This window comes from Capricornis sumatraensis, chromosome 16 (assembly GCF_032405125.1).
Source record: "Capricornis sumatraensis isolate serow.1 chromosome 16, serow.2, whole genome shotgun sequence".
Classification (NCBI taxonomy): domain Eukaryota; kingdom Metazoa; phylum Chordata; class Mammalia; order Artiodactyla; family Bovidae; genus Capricornis; species Capricornis sumatraensis.
This window is the reverse complement of record NC_091084.1, coordinates 11,048,123-11,069,243: the sequence shown is the minus strand read 5'-3', so window position 1 is coordinate 11,069,243 and position 21,121 is coordinate 11,048,123. Positions and strand designations below refer to the sequence as shown.

Sequence of the window (21,121 nt, the reverse complement as noted above, 5' to 3'; positions counted from 1 at the left end):
TCTGTAAGTATGGTTTCAGTGTGTCTGCCCTCTGATGCCCTCTCACAACACCTACCATCTTTCTTGGGTTTCTCTTACCTTGGATGTTGGGTATCTCTTCATGGCTGCTCTAGCAAAGCTCAGCCACTGCTCCTTACCTTGGATTAGGGATATATCCTCACAGTCGCCCCTCTTACCTTGAACATGGAGTCAAACAAACACTGTATGGAAATGCATATAGAAGTTCCTTTGTAATATCAAAAATTATAATCAGCCCTGATGTCCTTCAACAAGTGAGTGTTTAAAAAACTGCAATATATATATATATATATACCTTAGAATATTAGTCAGCAGTAAAATAAACTGTGGAGAAGGCAATGGCACCCCACTCCAGTACTCTTGCCTGGAAAATCCCATGGACGGAGGAGCCTGGAAGGCTGCAGTCTGTGGGGTCGTGAAGAGTCGGAGACAACTGAGCGACCTCACTTTTACTTTTCACTTTCATGCATTGGAGAAGGAAATGGCAACCCACTCCATTGTTCTTGCCTGGAGAATCTCAGGGACAGGGGAGCCTGATGGGCTGCCGTCTATGGGGTCTCACAGAGTTGGACACGACTGAAGTGACTTAGCAGCAGAAGCAGCAAAATAAACTGTTAGTACATACAACAACTTGGATGATTCTCCAAGGAATTAAGCTAAAGGAGTGAAAAAAATCAGCCCCCCTAAAGTTACATATTATAAGATTTCACTTGTGTATAATTTTTGAAATGAAAAAAAGTAGCAGGACAAATTTGTGGTTGGCTGCAATTAGACCTAGGGGCTAGGGATGGTGGCGGTGGTGTGGAATGAAGGTGTTGAGGCTGTAAAAGGAAAAATGAAGAGTTTTTATGGTGTTAGAATTGTTCAGTGTCTTGGATGTGTTGATGGATACACAAACACAAAATGAAAACACTGTACAGAAATTAAAGCACGCACAAATGAATAAGTTAAAACAAGGAATGTCTAAATGTGATCAATTGATTATATTAATATCAATACCCTGATTGTAATATTATACTATACCTTTGGCTATACTACACTTTATGGCAACATATTACCATAAAGAGTTACTGAAAAAAAAAAAAAGCATAAAGGGATATCACTGTACAGCTTCTTAAAACTACATATTTCTCATGTAATTATTATTTAAAATAGTAATTAAATAAGAAATTACAATGATTAATTAAACTAAAAGTAGTACTTTACTATAGCAACAAAAAGTATAAGGATAAATCTGACAAAAGGTATTTAAGACCAGTTCAGTTCAGTTCAGTCGCTCAGTCGTGTCCGACTCTTTGCGACCCCATGAATCGCAGCACTCCAGGCCTCCCTGTCCATCACCAACTCCTGGAGTTCACTCAGATTCACGTCCATCGAGTCCGTGATGCCATCCAGCCATCTCATCGTCTGACGTCCCCTTCTCCTCCTGCCCCCAAGCTCTCCCAGCATCAGAGTCTTTTCCAATGAGTCAACTCTTCGCATGAGGTGGCCAAAGTACTGGAGTTTCAGCTTTCACCTCATTCCTTCCAAAGAAATCCCAGGGCTGATCTCCTTCAGAATGGACTGGTTGGATCTCCTTGCAGCCCAAGTAGACTTACAACTAAAAAATATTACTTAGAGAGATTTTTTAAAAGAATTAAATAAAAGGAAATATGTCATGTTCATGGATTCTAAAGCAATATTGTTAACATCAATTTGTCCTCAAATTGAGCTGTATATTCACTGAAATTCCTCAAAATCAAAATCTCGGTAGGTTTTTTTTGAAACTGAGAAGGTAATTAAAATATTTATATGGAAATGCTAAGAATATAGAATACCCAAAACAGTTTTGAAAAAGAAGAGCAAGTAGAAGGAACTATCTCATGTGACCTTAACACAGATCACACTGCTCCAGTAATCAAGACACTAGTAGATCAATGGACCAGCAGAGAGAGTTAAGAAGCTGCTGACCTACACTTACATGGCCAGTTGATTTTTGACAATGATGAAAAGACTGTGGAGGAAAGATAAGTCTTTTCCAAATGATGGCATGGAACAATTGGACAACCATATACTAGTAAAAGTAAAAGGACTTCCCTGGTGGCTCAGACATTTAAAAATCTGCCTGCAATATGAGAGACTCCAGTTCAATCCCTGAGTTGGGAAGATACTCTGGAAAAGGAATGGCTACTCACTCCAGTATTCATGCCTGGCGAATTCCATGGATAGAGGTGATCTGGTGGGCTATAGTCTTTGGGGTCAAAAAAAATCAGACACACCTGAGCCACTCACACTTTCACTGTGCTAAATAAATATGTAGTTATGTTCATACCCCATAGCTAGTCCTAATCTTTCCATTTATCGCTCCTTCCTCTTATCCACTAGTAAGTATAAGGCTGTTTTCTACATCTGTAACTCAATTTCTGTTCTGTAGATAAGTTCATTTGTATTTTTTTCTTAAATTACACATATAAACAGAAACATAAGCCAGATGATCTAGTCATCCAGTTCTAAGTATTTATCCAAGTGAAATAAATATTAATAAAATACATATATGCAAATATTCATTGTAGCTTTATTTGTAATAGTCACAAGCTGAAAATAACATAAGCATCCACCAAAAGGTGAAAGATAGGAAAGTTGTGCCATCTATACACAATGGAATACTACTCATCCATGAAAAGGAATGGATGCTTAGTAATTGAAACAGGGATGAAAAGAGTGGGACACGACTGAGTGCCTTCACTTTCACTTTGGAAAAGTGAAAATCTACTCCAGTGATAAAAAGCAGATCAGTAGTTGACCCATGATAGGGGTGGGATGAGAAAGGGCTGAGTGGAGAAAGTACAGGTGACATATATGTTGATTATTTCAATTGTATTAATAGTTTCATGACTGCATCTGTATGTAAGAACTTTTCAGTTATATACTTTTAACATGTGAACTTACTATATTCCTATTGTTGTTTAGCTGCTGTCACTTCAGACACTTTTGTGACCCCATGGACTGTAACCCACCAGGCTCCTCCGTCCATGGGATTTCCCAGGCAAGACTATGGGAGTGAGTCACCATTTTCCTTCCCAGGGATCTTACAGATCCAGGGATGGAACCCATATCTCCTGCTTGGCAGGCAGATTCTTTACCACTGAGCCAGCCTCAGTTCCCCCTTTATATCTGCCATCAGAGCTGGTCGTTTGGCTCTTTGCGGTCGTGTGGGCTATCCTATCTGGAGGCCTTGCAGCATCATTCCCTGTGCTTTCCCAATCTTCTCCTAGTTAACTCTCTCTCACTCCTCAGGTTTCAGTGTCATACTTCCCTCAGAAAAGACTCATCAAACACCCAAAATAATTAAGGCTTTAGTAGTAGAAATTCTCCCTGGCACCACTTTTTCTCTTTCAAAATTTGTCATATATTTGACTTAAATTTTTGAGTAAATGTTCAATTACTGCCTACACACAACACAAAAACACAACAGTTTACATATAATATGAGGTTAATACTTTTAAAGAACTAATTAGATATAATTATGGCAGTAATACATATAAGAACAAAGATTGAATAGTTTTAAGAACACACATAGAGATTCCTGGGTGGCAGTAGTGGTAAAGAAGCCACCTGCTAATGCAGGAGATGTAAGAGATGAGGGATTGATCTCTGGGTCAGGAGGATCTCCTGGAGGAGGGGATGGCAACCCACTCCAGTATTCTTGCCTGGAGAATCCCATGGACAGAGGAGCCTGGTGGACTATGGTCCATAGAATAGCAAAGAGTCAGATACGACTGAGGTGACTTCAGTTCAGTTCAGCTCAGTCACTCAGTCGTGTCTGACTCCTTGCGACCCCATGAACTGCAGCATGCCAGGCCTCCCTGTCCATCACAAACTGCAGGAGTCCACCCAAACCCATGTCCATTGAGTTTATGATACCATCCAACCATCTCATCCTCTGTTGTCCCCTTCTCCTCCTGCTTTCAATATTTCCCAGCATTAGGGTCTTTTCAAATGAGTCAACACTTCGCATCAAGTGGCCAAAATATTCGAGTTTCAGTTTCAACATCAGTCCTTCCAATGAACACCCAGGGCTGATCTCCTTTAGGATGGACTGGGTGGATCTCCTTGCAGTCCAAGGGACTCTCAAGAGTCTTATCCAACACCATAGTTCAAAAGCATCAAATCCTGCACTTAGGTTTCTTTATAGTCCAAATCTCTCATCCATACATGACTACTGGAAAAACCATAGCTTTTACTAGACGGACTTTTGCTGACAAAGTAATGTCTCTGCTTTTCAATATGCTGTCTAGGTTGGTCATACATTTCCTTCCAAGGAGTAAGTGTCTTTTAATTTCATAGCTGCAATCACCATCTGCAGTGATTTTGGAGCCCAAAAAAATAAAGTGAGCCATTGTTTCCACTATTTCCCCATCTATTTCCCATGAAGTGATGGGACCAGATGCCATGATCTTAGTTTTCTGAATGTTGAGCTTTAAGCCAACTTTTCCACTTTAGTTCTTCTTCACTTTCTGCCATAAGGGTGGTGTCATCTGCATATCTGAGGTTATTGATATTTCTCCCGGAAAGCTTGATTCCAGCTTGTGTTTCCTCCAGCCCAGCGTTTCTCATGATATACTCTGCATAGAAGTTAAATAAGCAGAGTGACAATATACAGCCTTGACGTACTCCTTTTCCTTTTTTGAACCAGTCTGTTTTTCCTTGTCCAGTTCTAACTGTTGCTTCCTGACCTGCATACAGGTTTCTGAAAAGGCAGGTTAGGTGGTCTGGTATTCCCACCTCCTTCAGAATTTTCCACAGTTTATTGTGATCCACACAGTCAAAGGCTTTGGCATAGTCAATAAAGCAGAAATTGATGTTTTTCTTGAACTCTCTTGCTTTTTCGGTGATCCAGCAGATGTTGGCAATTTGATCTCTGGTTCCTCTGCCTTTTCTAAAACCAGCTTGAACATCTGGAAGTTCATGGTTCACGTATTGCTGAAGCCTGGCATGGAGAATTTTGAATATTTCTTTACTAACATGTGAGATGAGTGCAATTGTGTGGTACTTTGAGCATTCTTTGGCATTGCCTTTCTTTGGGAGTGGAATGAAAACTGACATTTTCCAATCCTATGGCCACTGCTGAGTTTTCCAAATTTGCTGGCATATTGAGTGCAGCACTGTCAAAGTATCATCTTTTAGGATTTGAAATAGCTCAACTGGAATTCCATCACCTCCACTAGCTTTGTTTGTAGTGATTCTTCCTAAGGCCCACTTGACTTCACATTCCAGGATGTCTGGCTCTAGGTGAGTGCACGCACATAAGATCACATATGTACTGGTCAGTGGCAGTGATTTGAATGTAACCCTCTCTGACTTTACAGCACATAGTCTTAATTTGTGATTAATGATTCCCTAATGCTATATCCACTCTGATATGACACAGGGCTTTCCTGGTGCCTCAGCAGTAAACAAGTTTCTGTCTGCCAATGCAGGAGATGCGAGAGAGACAAGCGCAATAACTGGGTTGGGAAGATTGCCTGGAGAAGAAAATGGCAACCCACTCCAGTATTCTTGTCTGGAGAATAAGCCTTGTGGGCTACCATCCATGGGATCACAAAGAGTAATACACAACTGAGTGACTAAGCACATATAGGTTATACTCCCAGACAAGCACTTGGAAGGGTCTAGACTAGGCTGTGTTAACTGACAAGTAAGTCAAACATGGAAATGGAGAGTCCAGAAAATGATCCTGAAATTTGGAGATCAGAACTGGTATAAGTAATTTAGCAATAAATCCCTGCAAGATAGGGGTAAACACCATGGTGTCCTAGGTAGACTGTTGTACTAGATGAGTTACCAAAACAGAGATCCAATAATTAAGTGCAAGATGAGAAGCAAGACATTTCCAGGTCCAGGCAGAAACTTGGGGAGAGGTTTAGAGACCAGAATAGGGTGCCTTGATTCTAAGTGCTAGAATGCTGGTATGCATTACTACAATTTCTACAATAGACCTTCACCTTACCACTCACTTAGCATCCCACTGCTAGTTGAAGGAGGTCTCAGTGGAATTGGTCTCCAGATCTGAAGATTCCAAATGTAGGAATCACATGGTAATAGCACAGCGAAGAAGATAAAGCAGCAGGAAATTGTAAAGAAATATTAATTAAATATTCAATTATCTAAGTATTTATGTTTGCAATAGCCAGACATTATAAGGTTAATTGCATTCATTGTCTATTCTATTTTTTTCTCTTTTCTAAAAAAAAAAAAAATAGTTTATCTGATAAGGATTTGCAGCTTTAACCAGTAGACAGGCTTTTGGTTAAATGACACTGCCAACTGACAGATTAAAAACATCATGATATTCAAAATTCTTCATCCTCCAAATGGATCAGTGGCCTAAAGTACAGGAGTGTTCATAAACTATCTTTGTAATATATTGCCTTCTGTCAGTGAGAAAGGACTTATCTTAAATCAAGAGTTGAAATACTGCCAGTATCTAAGATACATTTATTTCTTAAAGGTGGTGAATTTTTAAGCCAAACTTCTCCCCTGCTAGATTAGAATTTATACCAGTAAGTAAAATCCAGACATATTCAAGATATTAACAATCTCACAAACTGTAGTAATTTAGCTGTATTTAAATAAAGTATGTCATTAGTACAAGAGAAGATGTTTATAAAGAGTATAATTTTTGCTTTCAAATACATCTTTTTCTAACATGTATATTTCTGTTACTAAAATGGAATAAATACATTATATTCTATCTTTATAGAAACAGTCCTAAACAATAAACAGAATTTTTCATTGACCATCCTAAATAGATGGTATATCTTTAGAGACCACTGTTTTTTCCAAATGTCTCATTAATATCCCTCCTAGATATAAATTACAGTCAAATCTTCTATTCCTAGGTTTGGCTTGCTTCTAAATTTGTCTCCCTTGTCAACACATTGTAAATCAAATTTGATCCATATTGAAAGGAGTATAATGTTTTTAAACTTGTTTCTTTATGGATGACGTCAGTAAAATTAATAATCAATATTCAGCAGCCTAGTATCTAATCCAATTGTTAAAATTCCAATACGGTCCTTAGCCATCAGTTCTGGATTGATTGGCAAAATTGAATACTAATTTAAAAATAGCATATATGATGTTGACTAAACAGAATTAGCCATTATTCTTATACCTTAAATAGTTTAATGTTTTCATGATGCCATGGAATAAACTATTCTTTTCAGAACCAGGAGAATCAAATTTTAGAATTTTAAGTTCGGTGAGCACTTCGGTTTTCTAGCAAAAGTAGCACAGACTCCTTTCCTAAAAGAAGGCAGTCTAAATTCTAGTGGCATATCAAGTAAATCACAGCAGCCATCTCTGCTATGCCTAAGGTTGCTTCAGCAGGCTGATGCACTGGTGAAATAACAGATTATATTTCAGGAGCATACAAGGGAGAAAAGGACAAAAATTCTAATTAAGTCTGAAATCTGTATATTTCTGGAATGATGAATACACAGGAGAATACGGTAATCCTGAATGTCAATCTCATTCTCACTAAACTTCTAAAATTTTTAATAATGCTCTAATTTCTCACCTTCATATAAGACTCAAGGTCCACTTATAATAAAGGTCTCAAAAGAGCCCAAATGCAAACTTAGATATCACGTTTTTCTGTTTGAAAAGTGCAGTGTGAGCAGTCCAGGTTCCAGGATTCAGGTTTCATTGTCACGCCCTTGCTACACAGGTTGCACTGCAGAGAAACCACCATAAATCATCTCAAGGCTGTATACAATTAATTTTATGTTCTGTGCTTGTCCTCCTCTATGTTTTATGCTATTTCTTTTTATATTTGATTTTTGAGGTCATTCTTGGTTTGAGGTGAAATACCTCAAGCTTAATATTAAAATATCACTGGGTGTTATTATAGTATGTTTTAATAACCAAATTCAGGGTCACCTTTTTTTCCACAAGTTTTAAAATGAATGTCATAAATGTGTCCAAAGAAAACCTGTAACTCCCTAAACCTTTTTGACTATAAGAAGGTATTATGTGGGTTTACTATATAATTTTTTGAAGGGTAAAATATTTCTACTCTCCCTGCATGTTTTCGCAATGATCTTTATCTTATTTATTATTACCTTGGAAGTGGTTTCAGACTTCATCGGAGTTTCTTACCATTTAGATGATTTTCTGTAAAGTAGGAAAAAAAAAACAAACCTCTTTTTAATGATTTTCAGAATAGCTATTCTTCCAGACGGGAGTCTCCGGATCCTAAATGCTTCTAAATCAGATGAGGGAAAGTACGTTTGCCGAGGGGAAAATGTCTTTGGCTCTGCTGAAATCACAGCTACAGTATCTGTAAAAGGTAAGAAAATGTGGTGAATTTTCTATAAGCATAGTTTCATGGCCTTATCCGAAAGAGAATAAATGTAACATGCATGTATGTGTGTTTGCTTGTATATGTGCACATGCTTCTGTTGATGAAATATAATTGCACATAAAGGACAAACACAGTCAAAGTGTCCCTTTCCATTATTTAAGGGACGGTGAAGAAAGGAACATATTATTGGTAGAAATTTAAGTATTTCGCTTTGAACAAGATACATGGGAGAGTAAAGAAAGCTTTCTGAAGTTTCACTTGGTATCTCAAAAATTTAAAGTATGCCAACAGAATAAAAATATTTTCCTCAACCAAGATTAATTTTAGCGTCAATCAGTAATCCTGCTTTGTTACCACTTCAACTGGGAATTTGGGGCAAAAAAGAGAAGCAGAAAGATATATGAACATGCGGTGTTGGAATATGCATCAGATGAAGCAACACCAGAGCTACTCTTTGATGTCGACATCAGTGGAATTTTTATACACTGTCATTTTTTAGTATTATAAATGTTACTGCTTAAATGTTTCTGTTAGTTTTCTAGTTCTAAAATGAACTCGATTTCAAATCTAGAACCTTCTTTTGAGACTACTTGTCAAGTTATAAGAAAATCTCCTGTCTTAAACACTCTCTTCATTTGGCAAAGGAATGCTTTTCACAACAAAGTATATCACTCGGTTTTTTCCATTTGTGCATATAGTATACAGTGAATCATACTTTGGCCACAAAAATATAAAATGTTAATATTTCTCTTTCTTTAGAAATAGAAATGCAATTAAAATAGCCAACACTCTGATATTTTAGAAAAGAGGCAAACATCCACGGAAGAAAGGAATATAATTTTTAAAATGTTTTCACTTAAAGCCTGCATTACTGGAACACAAGTCAGCCTTCGAGTTTGAGTCTCATTCTTAGTGTGTGTTAAATAATCTTTTCCATAGTGAGGCAAGGCAGAATTCACAGACTTTTTCATTTAATAATAGCAACAATGCTTTCTGTTAATCATGAGTTAACTGGAATGTTTAGTTACTCAGAACATTCCAGTTGTCACAAAGTTTAAACTGCAGTATGCTGTGATTATCTGTCTTCTCTGATGAAGCCAGAATTTAGAATGCCACACAAAATATCTGAGTTCCAGAATGTTAATATTTACAGTGACATTCCTTTCCTGATGTCACTCTTTCCTCTCAAAGACTGCTTAGAAGGAACTTATCCAATGGTTAACAATGGTGCTTCATCAGACTATGCTATTGCAAACAAAAAAGCTGGGAAAGGAAAATTAGGCTAATTTTTAGTCATTTGTGCCAGGCTTCTTGAGTCACGTACAATCAGGAATCTAATTAGGAAAAAAGAAAAAAAATCAAAATCCTGTCTGCATTATCCCCCTACTTATTCAAATATATATATATATATATATAATATTGCATGTATTTGATCATTAGCTTAAATATCCCTTAGATGTACATTTGGTATTTAGCATTTATTGGCTTAAAGTTGCTCTACATCCAGTAAAAATATATCTATCTTTTAAAAACTAAAGTTTTTTAAAAAAAAAATTCTATTCACCATTTTGCCTTTGTTTAGATCTCAGTCAAAGCAGCTATCGGAGGTGATAGTTTATAATCAGCCAGAGGTGCCTCTTCTATCCTCTACTTACAAGAAGGTTTTGTAAACTATAAAGCAAATACAAGGTGGTGCAGTAGCAATAGTAGTATAGTTTTGTCTTTGTTAAGATAGTAATTTGAAGGGAGGTTCTTCCTATACCCCTTAAAGAAGTGAACTTGCTTGAATTATTCTTCCTTTGATGTGAGGCTTTTTTTTTTTTTTTTAAGTGTAAAAATCCTTTCTATACTTGATGATCCTTGAAGGTGGACAGGGAAGCTACAGAGTCTTTTTTCTAATACTTCTGTCCTTCCAGGATGCCAAATGCTGTTTGTAGTTGTATAGTCTTCCCTCTTTTTCATCCAAGCTGACTTGTTAATAGGAATAGTGACTTTTTTTAAAAGTATATAGCTCAACAGTTTTTTTTCTTAATAGTGACTTTTAAATCATCAGTTCCCTACAAATAAATGCGTAGTAAAATACCCTAAATACAATAAAAGATATTTCAATTAATAATAGTATATTAAAAGATACATACCTGGAGCAACTATATTACATAGATTCCTTGTTTAATTTTTCTCTATTATTAAAATACAGAATGCAGGGGAAAACTATGTGCTATGCTAATTAATGTATTTTCATTTTTATAGAACCTACAAGAATAGAGCTTACTCCTAAAAAAACAGAGTTAACAGTGGGAGAAAGCATTGTCCTTAATTGCAAAGCAATTCACGATCCTAGTTTGGATGTCACTTTCTACTGGACACTAAAAGGACAGCCTATCGATTTCGAAAAGGAAGGTGGACATTTTGAAAGCATCAGGGCCGTAAGTTAATACAATTTTGTTCTTTGAATAATAATACTTTTAGAAATTTAGAATCAAATGTAAAAATTTTCTTATTGACGAAATGTTTAGGAAAAAGTTCAAATTACTTCATTATTCTCTGTTATGTCAAACTGAAAGTAATACTTATTTAAAACTTCCCAGTAAGAAATTGGAAATACTTCATTATGCAAATTTGGTTTCTTTCCAACTTGTATTCTCTTGATTAGTACTGTCCATATTTACACCTTACTTCTCAAATGTTATGTAGCACATCAGCTGACTAGTATTATTTAAAGCATTCTTAGTAATTATGATACAATGAATAAGTGAAATAAGCATGCTTGTTCTTGAAGAAATAGTAATGCTTGGAGATTCTTTAATCTCTCACAAACTGCAGAATTTAAACTTGCAACCCAAAGTCAGAAATGCTGTAGCCTTAGATAAACATTCGCAGACATGCTCATTTCTCAACTGCCAAATCTTTTCCTGTAATATCTTCTATTATATATCTACTAAATGGAGTAAGAAATCTTTTCAACCAAATCCTATAGTACCATCACAGTCTCTTAACTCAACAGAGAACTGGAAAAAAGATCTTTTCCCCACACTGGCTTGTTTAAGACACAAAAGAGTGACACAAGGGGAGAGAAAGATGATGGGACTAGAGTGGCAGAGAGACTCTGGCTGCAATATCCCTTCAATATCGGCAGAAGAGATGGATCCAAATACAATTTACGCCTACAAATCCAATTTAAAATGCTGCCACATGCTTAATTAATACCAGTTTATCCTTCTCTAAACACTATAGGAAGCACTGGAAAGCCACAGTTCTGGTGAGCCCGAACATAAAAAACTCAGTTTGGATTGAATTTTATTTTAAAGGTAATGAGATACAGTGGGGAAAGTCCCAGACCCAAAGTCAGGAATTTTCTGGATCAAGTTCCAGCTCAATCCTTAATCAGCTATGTAACACAGATCCAGTCACTTGACCTGCCTGGGCATTGATCACATAGAGAACTGAAGTGAGGCAGTTGGGCCAGATAATTTCTAAGACCCACTCTCACTCTAGAATTTGATAAATTTATATTAAGAGAATAGTAAGAATGAACTTTATTGCATTTTTCAATGCAAACAAAATTAAACATTTTCTTCTAACTTATTCTTTTCATCCTGATTTATTTTTAAATAATGAGAGAGACTGCATAAATAAGAAATAATTACCAACTGTATTATTCACATTTCATTAAGTAAATTAATTTTGATTAGCAATGGTTATGTTATATACAAAATTTATTGATCATGTTAAAGTCATTTCCCTCAAATTTGTGATTTTCATTTACCTTGAGTTGATCATTTCTTCAAGACTGTGAACAAATTTTATGCTATGAATGTCATAAAATAAAACCAGAAAATATGACATTAAAATGAAACAACAAATACTTCAACAAAAATATACTTTCTAAGGATTTTCTGTAAACATTTATTTTGAGTGATCAGACACAAAAATATGTCTAAAATGAATTTTCACTTCATAGAAGCAGGTGCTTTCTTTATTTTAAAATATCAATCAATAAATGGTCTTGGTACAATTATGTGAATTCTTATTTTTCTCTCTCAGATATCCACATTAGTTTCATGTCCAGTCATTGAATCAATAAATACCTTTAATCCTTTTCATAAGGTTGGCAATTAATAACACCTGCTCTATCTCTCTTTGTACATATATTGTTCTTGCCCTTGAGAAGTACAAAATTGACTCCCTGCTCCATGTAAACTCATATTGCTTTAAGCCATTATAAATTAGTCTCAGTTTGTAGACAGGGATAATAAACTATAGAACAGAAGAATAGAGGAATTTATTATATTGAGAAGAAAGAAAAATATTTAGCTTTAAGATCATCTAGGATTAATCGCTTTAGTACATTAAGAAAAAAGATAATAGAATTTTTTTTTTTTTTTTTTTTTTTTTTACTTTCTAAAGTATTTAGAAGCTTCAAAACGGCAAGGTCTAAAAGAAATAGTCTATTCCCCTTTTCTGAATATCCTCAAAGACTGATTGGGTCCTGGCTGGCTTTAAGGACATACCTGAGAGAGAATCTGATTTTGTGACTTTGAAAGTCAGAGGGAAAAAGAAAAGCATTCTTTTTCCATCCTGCCTTTCTCCTTGTGAAATAATACATCTGAGAAATAACATGTTTCAAAAGGAGGGATGAAAGAGTTATAAAGAAGCAAGATTTGGGAAGGCCTCTGAACGTGTGGTGGAGAAGGCAGCGACACTCCACTCTAGTACTCTTGCCTGGAAAATCCCATGGATGTAGGAGCCTGGTAGTCTGCAGTCAGACACGACTGAGCGACTTCACTTCCACTTTTCACTTTCAAGCACTGGAGAAGGAAATGGCAACCCATTCCAGTGTTCTTGCCTGAAGAATCCCAGGGACAGAGGATCCTGGTGGGCTGCCGTCTCTGGGGTCACACAGAGTCAGACACGACTGAAGTGACTTAGCAGCAGCAGCTGAACATGTGGAAACCTTCTGTTTGAGAAGTCAGCTGAAGACTCTGGGACAAGAGGGCAGGCCAGGGCTCAGAGGAAAGACTGGTGTGGTGGTCTGTGGCTTGCTTGTGTGTCAGAAGAGAGCCACTAAGGAGATCTTAAGGATCTAGGTTGGCCCAGCAGAGTAGGAAGTCCAACAGGATTTGGGCTTTAGGCAGGAAAAGAGTATGCCTTTGACTACAGAAGTCTCTACATTAACTGCCCTGGGCTAACCCACCACTGGGTGATTGAATGAGGATGAATCAGAAGAAAAAGGGGGAGATAGGTGTATTTTTAAGCACATTAACACTGCATAGTGTCAGATGAATCAACCAATCTTTGAAAAAACAAAAATATACCAATTATGTTGATATTTTTCCATTTTCTAATGCCAAAATACAGCTTCATGAAGTTCTCTACTTTTCAACCAGTTACAGCGATGTCTTTTATACACAGCCACTGGTTTGCAGACAAAGGTTTATGTAGAATTTTACGTGTAGGTTTTATAATTTGCATAGGCAAGGTATAATTATGTTTTAAATAAAATAGTGCATTTGAAGTGCATTTCAAGAGAGTGAATAAATAAACATATCATCACATCAGGTTAAAAGAATAATAGCTATTGCTTTGAAATCTATAATGAAAATGCTTCTATTTCTCTTGCCTCTTTACTTTGGCCATGTTTTACAAACCCAGCAATTTGACTGATTTTTCGAGTGAATCCATTACTGAAGCTTTTGTTGAAAGGGTCAAAACTAAATCAATTAGTCTGTAAACATTTGATCCAATTCACCCAAATCACATTTTGTCAATGATATGAGCTAACCGAAAGTGGCAAATTAGTGAGGCTATTCTTAAGGTTCACTGTAGATTCAATTTTACAAGCTAAGTGCTGTGGAGGATCCAAGCTAAAAGACATGGCCCTTCACCCCTAAAAGAACACAGTTTAAGAGGACAGGCAGCTAGAAATCTTCTATCAGAGTGCTGTCACTGGGGAGCTCTACCTACTGCTGGCAGGAGGACTTGTACTCGAACTGGATCTGGACTGTTAAGATTTTGCCAAGAGGTCATGAGGAGAAACTGCATTTTAGACAGAACGAGTGGGTGAAGCAAAGACAAAGCAGAGAGCTCAGAGCACCTCTCAGGAACAGTGAGGAACCATAGCCCTGATGGTATAGTGAGGATGCAGAGTAGAGGATAAGGCGATCTTTGTTGGATGCGTTTAAAGGCGAACAGCAGAGTCCTCATTGCTAAACACTGACTTTCAAGCCATGGAGTCTGGATTGTATTTGGAATACAGCAGGGAGCCCTGTGACTCAGATTTGTTCCTTAGGAAGATAATTCTGACAGCCTTGTGGAGCAGGGGTTGAATAGCTTGCCGACTTTACATTCATTCCAAGCAGGTTAAGCAGAGGTTGGGGCTTGCCAGGTGCAGTGGTAAAAAATCTGCCTGCCAGTGAAGGAGACACAGAAGACACAGGTTTTTTGATCCCTAGGTCGGGAAGATCCCCTGCAGAAGGAAATGACAACCAGCTGCAGTATTCTTGCCTGGGAAATCCCATGGACAGAGGAGCCTGGTTGGCTATAGTTCACAGGGTCACAAAGAGTCTTACGTGACTGAGCATACGCGCGCGCGCGCACACACACACACACACACACACACACACATATACACAGAGGTTATAATGAGACATTGACCATTATAAGCAACTGCCTCAAATAACCACTCAGTTATCAAATAAAGCATTTGCAACTGTGCTTTGACACAATTGTGTTTTGAAACAGTTGTCCAGGTTGGTTAGAGGTCTTAGAGACTCTCTTAATAGTCTCATGGTGTCTCAACAGCACCTAAACATGGTCATTTGACTCCAAACCCATAATCTAAATGGAGAACTGTGCTGGCACATTGTTTTTCAGAGACTTGAAATTCCTAATTATTCATTCAAGATGTAAGCAAGTTTTAATCTTTACAATGCATAAAGAGCATTTGCACTGAATATCATGGAAGCCTGTAATTTTGCTCTTTTGGGGACAGAGGAAAAAAGCCAAATATTTGTGATCAGGAAGGCTGGCCAAAGAATTTCCTTTTTCATTGTGAACTCTCTAAATGTGATAAACTGCAACAAAATGGGCAACCAAAACAAAGTGCGCTATTTGAATGGTTCTTTGTATTTACTCGGTGCTCTGATTATAACAATATACTCAGGAAAGCAGACTAGGGATGGGATGTTCAATCCCATTTTTAAATGAGGAAACAGAATCATAAGACTTTTCCAGGCCACATGAATACTAAATTGTGTTAACAATATTAAATACGCTATGATCTTTAAAATGCATTATGCTGATTCTCAACATTTACCCTTTCTGCATTCATTGACCTCCTCATGTTCAGCCTTTGTCTATAAACTGTGGGAATTAAAAATAAAAGAAAGATTTTGTTCTGGTCTCTATTAAATGTTAAAATGACATAGAAAATAAAGTAACTCAAAAAATATGCCATAAGAAAGCAATTACTCTTTCTTAAATTACAGTCAAATATTTTTTGAGACCATAAAGGAGATTAATGTGAACTTTTTTAATCATTGTAGAGAAAAGTGAAGAAAGGAGTTAATTTAGCACCTACTATATGTTAAGCATTCAACTTTATTTATATGTATATATATAAACAGTGAGTTAGACCAACCAAGCCTATATATGTATAGGCTTCCCAGGAGGCACAGTGATAAACAATCCACCTGCCAATTCAGGAGACCCAAGAGATGTTTGGGCTTGATCCCTGGATCAGGAAGATCCCCTGGAATAGGAAATGGCATCCCACTTCAGTATTCTTGCCTGGAAAATTTCATGGACAGAAGAGCCTGGTGGACTGTAGTCCATAGGGTCGCAAAGAGTAGGACATGACTGAGCACGCATGCACACATTAATGCATTTTATGTGTGAAAGTGAAAGTCACTCAGTCATGTCAGCCTGTTTGAGACCCCATGGACTATACAGCTCATGGACTTCTCCAGGCCAGAATACTAGGGTGGGTAGTGTTTTCCTTCTCCAAGGGATCTTCCCAAGCCAGGGATTGAACCCAGGTCTCCAGCATTTCAGGCAGATTCTTTAGAGGCTGAGTCATCAGGGAAGCCCAAGAAAATTGCAGTGGATACCCTATCCATTCTCCAGCGAATCTTCCCCACCCAGAAATTGAACCAGGGTCTCCTGCATTGCAGGAGGATTCTTTACCAGCATATATGTATTCTTTTCCAATACATACCAGTGTATGTATTGTGTACATACACACAATAACTCATCAATTCCTCATAACAATTGTATAAATATTATTTGGGAAGAAGGTGCCTTCTGACCTTGACCTCAGAGGATGATTCGCATTAGGATAAGAAAAGTAGAAAGAGAAAGACAATCTTAGGTGGGAAAAGATGTTGTATCTCAAGGTTACAAGGGATTCTGGGAATTACTGAGATTGTCCTAGGTTGATATATGGATTCTCCATCACTATCATTAGTATTCACTGCAATCCCTTTAGTGATGACGAACTCACTCCTCTGAAGTAGTCCATTCCATACCAACCAGATCTGAATGTCAGAAAATTGGAAAGTAGGAGTGATTATGATAATCTGTATGGCACACATAGGAGTCATAAGGTAATATGCCTGCTTCATATCCCTGGTGTTTGTGGAGTATTAGGTAGGGAAAGTGGGCCAGAATATAAACTCCTTTTTACCTCAGGATTTTTCATTAGCTGAAAGTCCTAGCCTATGCCAGTCTTCTTACTATGGTTACTTCTGTTCCTAGTTTATCTTCTTAGGAATCAACCCCTATTTCCTGAGGAGTAAAAGTCTCAGAATAGAAAACAGTAAGTACTCGACTGGCACCATTCTCTTTCCTGATGGATAAATATAAAAATGAATGAAATCACTGGATATGCTTCCAGGGTTTACTCACACACAAAGCTCTTAGGACTGAGAGAGCATCCGCTACATCTGCTTCTTCAGCATGTTAGCAGGTGTAAGTCTTGAAGGCAGTTCATAACTAATCAGAAAATGTATGAAAGGCAGAGGGTCAACAAAGTCACACATTCTCTGGCTCATTCTGCTCACTAGTAAAATTCAAACTTCCAAGTAGTATGGCCTCCTAGACGCTTAGCCCTACCCCTGCCTACCTGGAAAAGGGCTTGTTCTCCCTCATCACTCGGTTTCTTGCCTCCTGGATCTTTGTCTTGTTCTGAATCCTGATAATTCACCAGGCTTCTGTACTGTGGTAGCTCAGCTGGTAAAAAAAATCTGCCTGCAATGCAGGAGACCCTGGTTCGGTTCCTGGGTCGGGAAGATCCCCTGGAGAAGGGCCTGACAGCCCACTCCAGTATTCTGGCCTGGAGAATCCCCATGGACAGAGGAGCCTGGTGGGCTCCAGTCTATAGGGTTGCAAAGAGTCGGACACGACTGACCAAGAACAGAACACAGCACAGCTGTACTCTGTTGTGACCCTTTGACTGCTACACGTTTACTTTGTAGCAGTTCCTAGCAGTTCCTCCCAGTCATTCACCTAATTTAACAAAAGAAATCACATTGTCATATTAATAGGACAGGACAGAGTAATAACTGACCAAAGCTTGAGGCTAAAAAGAAGAGAGGTTACATTCAAAAGCCCTACAATTTTCAGATCATTCCAGAAAGTATACCACATCCATGCTCCCTTTTTGTCTATATTAGAGAATATGCCTCCACCCACTCTCTTCTCAAAGTAGTAGTATTCCCCTTGGCAAAAAAAAAAAAAGAAGGCACAGGCTTCACTTTGTTCATTTAAAGGTAGTCTACCAAAACATATCTTCTGGGTATGGTATTATGGTGACCAGACAGAGCTTTTTGTTCAGTTAAAGCCTCCATTTTTGATAGCAGCTTTGCATAGTATTATGGATAATGCAAAAGTTACCAGTTTCTCTGCAGTGTGTTTTAGTGCAGAAATATAGGTTTGCCTTTTTCTGTTTGTTTTTTGAAAGAGAGAGAGGGAAAATAAAGCTTCTTGTAGAGAAAGGCAATTTTAGTGTTGGCCATGCTGAGAAAAATCAGATCAATAGTCTCTGATCACGGAGAGGATAAAAGCACCATACTTCCCAGAGACTGTCATCAGAGCCAACTGAAATATATCAGGTTATTGGCTCGGGAAAAGTAGGCAGTGAGAAATAGAAAACACTCCTTTACCTCTTAACAGAATTTGCTTTCGAAGATTGTAGTGAGGTGAAATTCACTCAGTCATGTGGGACTCTTTGCGACCCCATGGACTATATAGTCCATGGAATTCTCCAGGCCAGAACACTGGAGTGGGTAGTGTTTCCCTTCTCCAGGGAACCTTCTCAACCCAGGGATCAAACCCAGGTCTCCCTCATTGCAGGTGGATTCTTTACCAGCTGAGCCACAAGGGAAGGCCGAGAATACTGGAGTGGGTAGCCTATCCCTTCTCCAGCAGATATTTCCGACCCAGGGTTCCTAGATTGTAAACTCCATATATTAAATATGCTTTAGCTCACTAACTCCTAAAATTCAAGTCTTTACAATATGGATTGGAAGTTTTGTTTCTTTCCAAAATTATTTTTCCATTTCATGCAAATATTAGCTCAGTCTAGATTTCTAAAATGTTGCATTCCTCTCGGTTTTTGTTTTTTTTTTTAACTCAATCAAAGAAAAATTTAATCCTGAATGAAGTGCCTCTGTCTTTGGCAATGTGATCATTGGTAGGCTCCAGGAAGTTTTTCAACCATTGTGATTGTAGCCTTCACCCAAAGCCTGATGTATTTCAGTTGTGTTTATTAAGCCAAATTCTTACCAAATTCTAAGTCATTTTCAATAGTGAATTACTTCCTTAGAATTATTAAATGTCTTTCTAATATGTGTAACAAATTTCTAATATAAATTTTCATGCAAAATAACCCTCCAAATATTTTGAGTTTCAGTTCAGAATTTCCATTGTGTTCATTCATTATTACTCTAAATTTCTGTTAGTTATCCTGTAATTGTGCATGGAAGAATAACCAATGGATCTTGACTCTAGAGCATCTTCCTTGTCCTAATCTGACAGAAACTTTTTTAAAAATTTATTTATTTATTTATTTATAAATTTATTTATTTTATGAGACACCAAAAATCTTTATTAATTGTATGTGTATTAATCAGTTTAGAATGAATAAATAAATTAGTAAACTATCAAATGTTCAAATCAAGTTACTAAAATGATTGCCTAAATTATCGTCAGAACCTAATACTCATCTTTTCTCAATGCTCTAATTTCGCACATAATCAGTGTTTGCTTTTATTTCTTAAAAGGCCACTATTTAAATCCTGATAATTTTCAAAAATACCTCTTTCTCCTTTCTGTTTTCTTGTATTCCTTTCCCATTCATTATTTGCATTGATCCATGTGCTGGTTCAAATAGATTGGTTTAGGAAGGATAACTAATTATGTCAACTGACTTGAGGATACCAGAGGCCATTGTCATAGATGTTATGGAGTGTTGCTCAGATTCCCCTTTCAAGACTGTGGCACTCTTTCCCTAAGCCAAAGAATGCAACTCCCTCTCTGGGAACGGCCATCCAGTCAAAGAGAGCTTTCTGGCCCTGATTATGCCCCACCTCCAGCCCATAACCAAGGGTAGGGGTGATGAATGCATGTGCATGATGTGTGCTAAGTTGCTTCTTTCTTTGACTGTATAGACTGTAACCTGCCAGACTCCATGGTCCATGGGATTCTCCAGGCAAGAATATTGGAAAAGGTTTCCATGCACTCCTCCAGGGAATCTTCCCAACCCAGGAATGGAAACCTCATTTCTTAAGTCTCTTGCTTTGTCAGGCAGATTCTTTACCACTAGTGCCACCTGGGAAGTCTGATGAATGCGTCAGTGAAAGTCTCTCAGTTGTGTCTGACTCTTTTCATCCCCATGGACCGTACAGCCCATGGAATTCTCCGGAATACAGGAGTAGGCAGCCTTTCCCTTCTTCAGGGAATCTTCCCAACCCAGGAACCCAGGTCTCCTGCATTGCAGATGGATTCTTTACTAGCTGAGCACACAGGGAAGCCCAAGAATACTGTCTCCTGCCTTGCAGGCGGATTCTTTTCCAACTGAGCTCTCAGGGAAGCCCTGATGAATGCATAGGGATGCTTAAAAAGGCCAAGTCTCTTGCCTCAAAGGAGGACAAATCTGAAGGGTCTCTCAGCTACAGAGCTCTTGTGGAATAAGCTGAGGCCTTTATCATGACTGTTTCACAATTAAACGTCCCCTCTGCACAATTCTGCTTTCTTTATGTTACCCATATGGCATTCCCCAATGGAGTCTCCATCTCAGAGTCTGCTTCTCTGAAACCCTGACAAGGGTTCGACCTAACACACTCAAAGCAAGTATGAGTAATAGTAAAAAGTAATAATGCTAATTTTTGTCCGTTGAAGGCCTATTAAATAACTGACATCATGCTAAATTTTTCAAGTGTTATTTCTCTTACTTCCTACAAATATCCTATGATTTAGAGATTGGTTTTGTTTTCATTTTGTGTTTGACACAAATAAAGAAATAAATTCAGAAAGATAAATAGCTTTTTCAAATTTAAACAAGTGTTATATAGGAGAGATATTATTCAAACTAATTCTGAACTGTAATATCACACTGTCTCTCAAAATATTTGGTCAAACCTAGAGCATATCTACAACTATTTGGGGAGATAAAATTTTAAATTTCCTTTTTTATCTCTGAATTCAATGTTAAATTATATCATCTTGTGAATAATATAGATGAATATACTTCACCCATTT

General features: G+C 37.6%; 1 protein-coding gene across 1 annotated transcript in view; it reads left to right on the top strand.

The window, feature by feature from the left end:
• CNTN5 (contactin 5) overlaps positions 1-21,121 on the top strand; it is a 635,147-nt gene that overhangs the window by 435,571 nt on the left and 178,455 nt on the right. The window contains exons 11-12 of the mRNA XM_068988835.1: positions 8,223-8,350; positions 10,616-10,791. Of these exons, the coding sequence (XP_068844936.1) occupies positions 8,223-8,350; positions 10,616-10,791 (304 nt within the window). The remainder of the gene's footprint in view (positions 1-8,222; positions 8,351-10,615; positions 10,792-21,121) is intronic.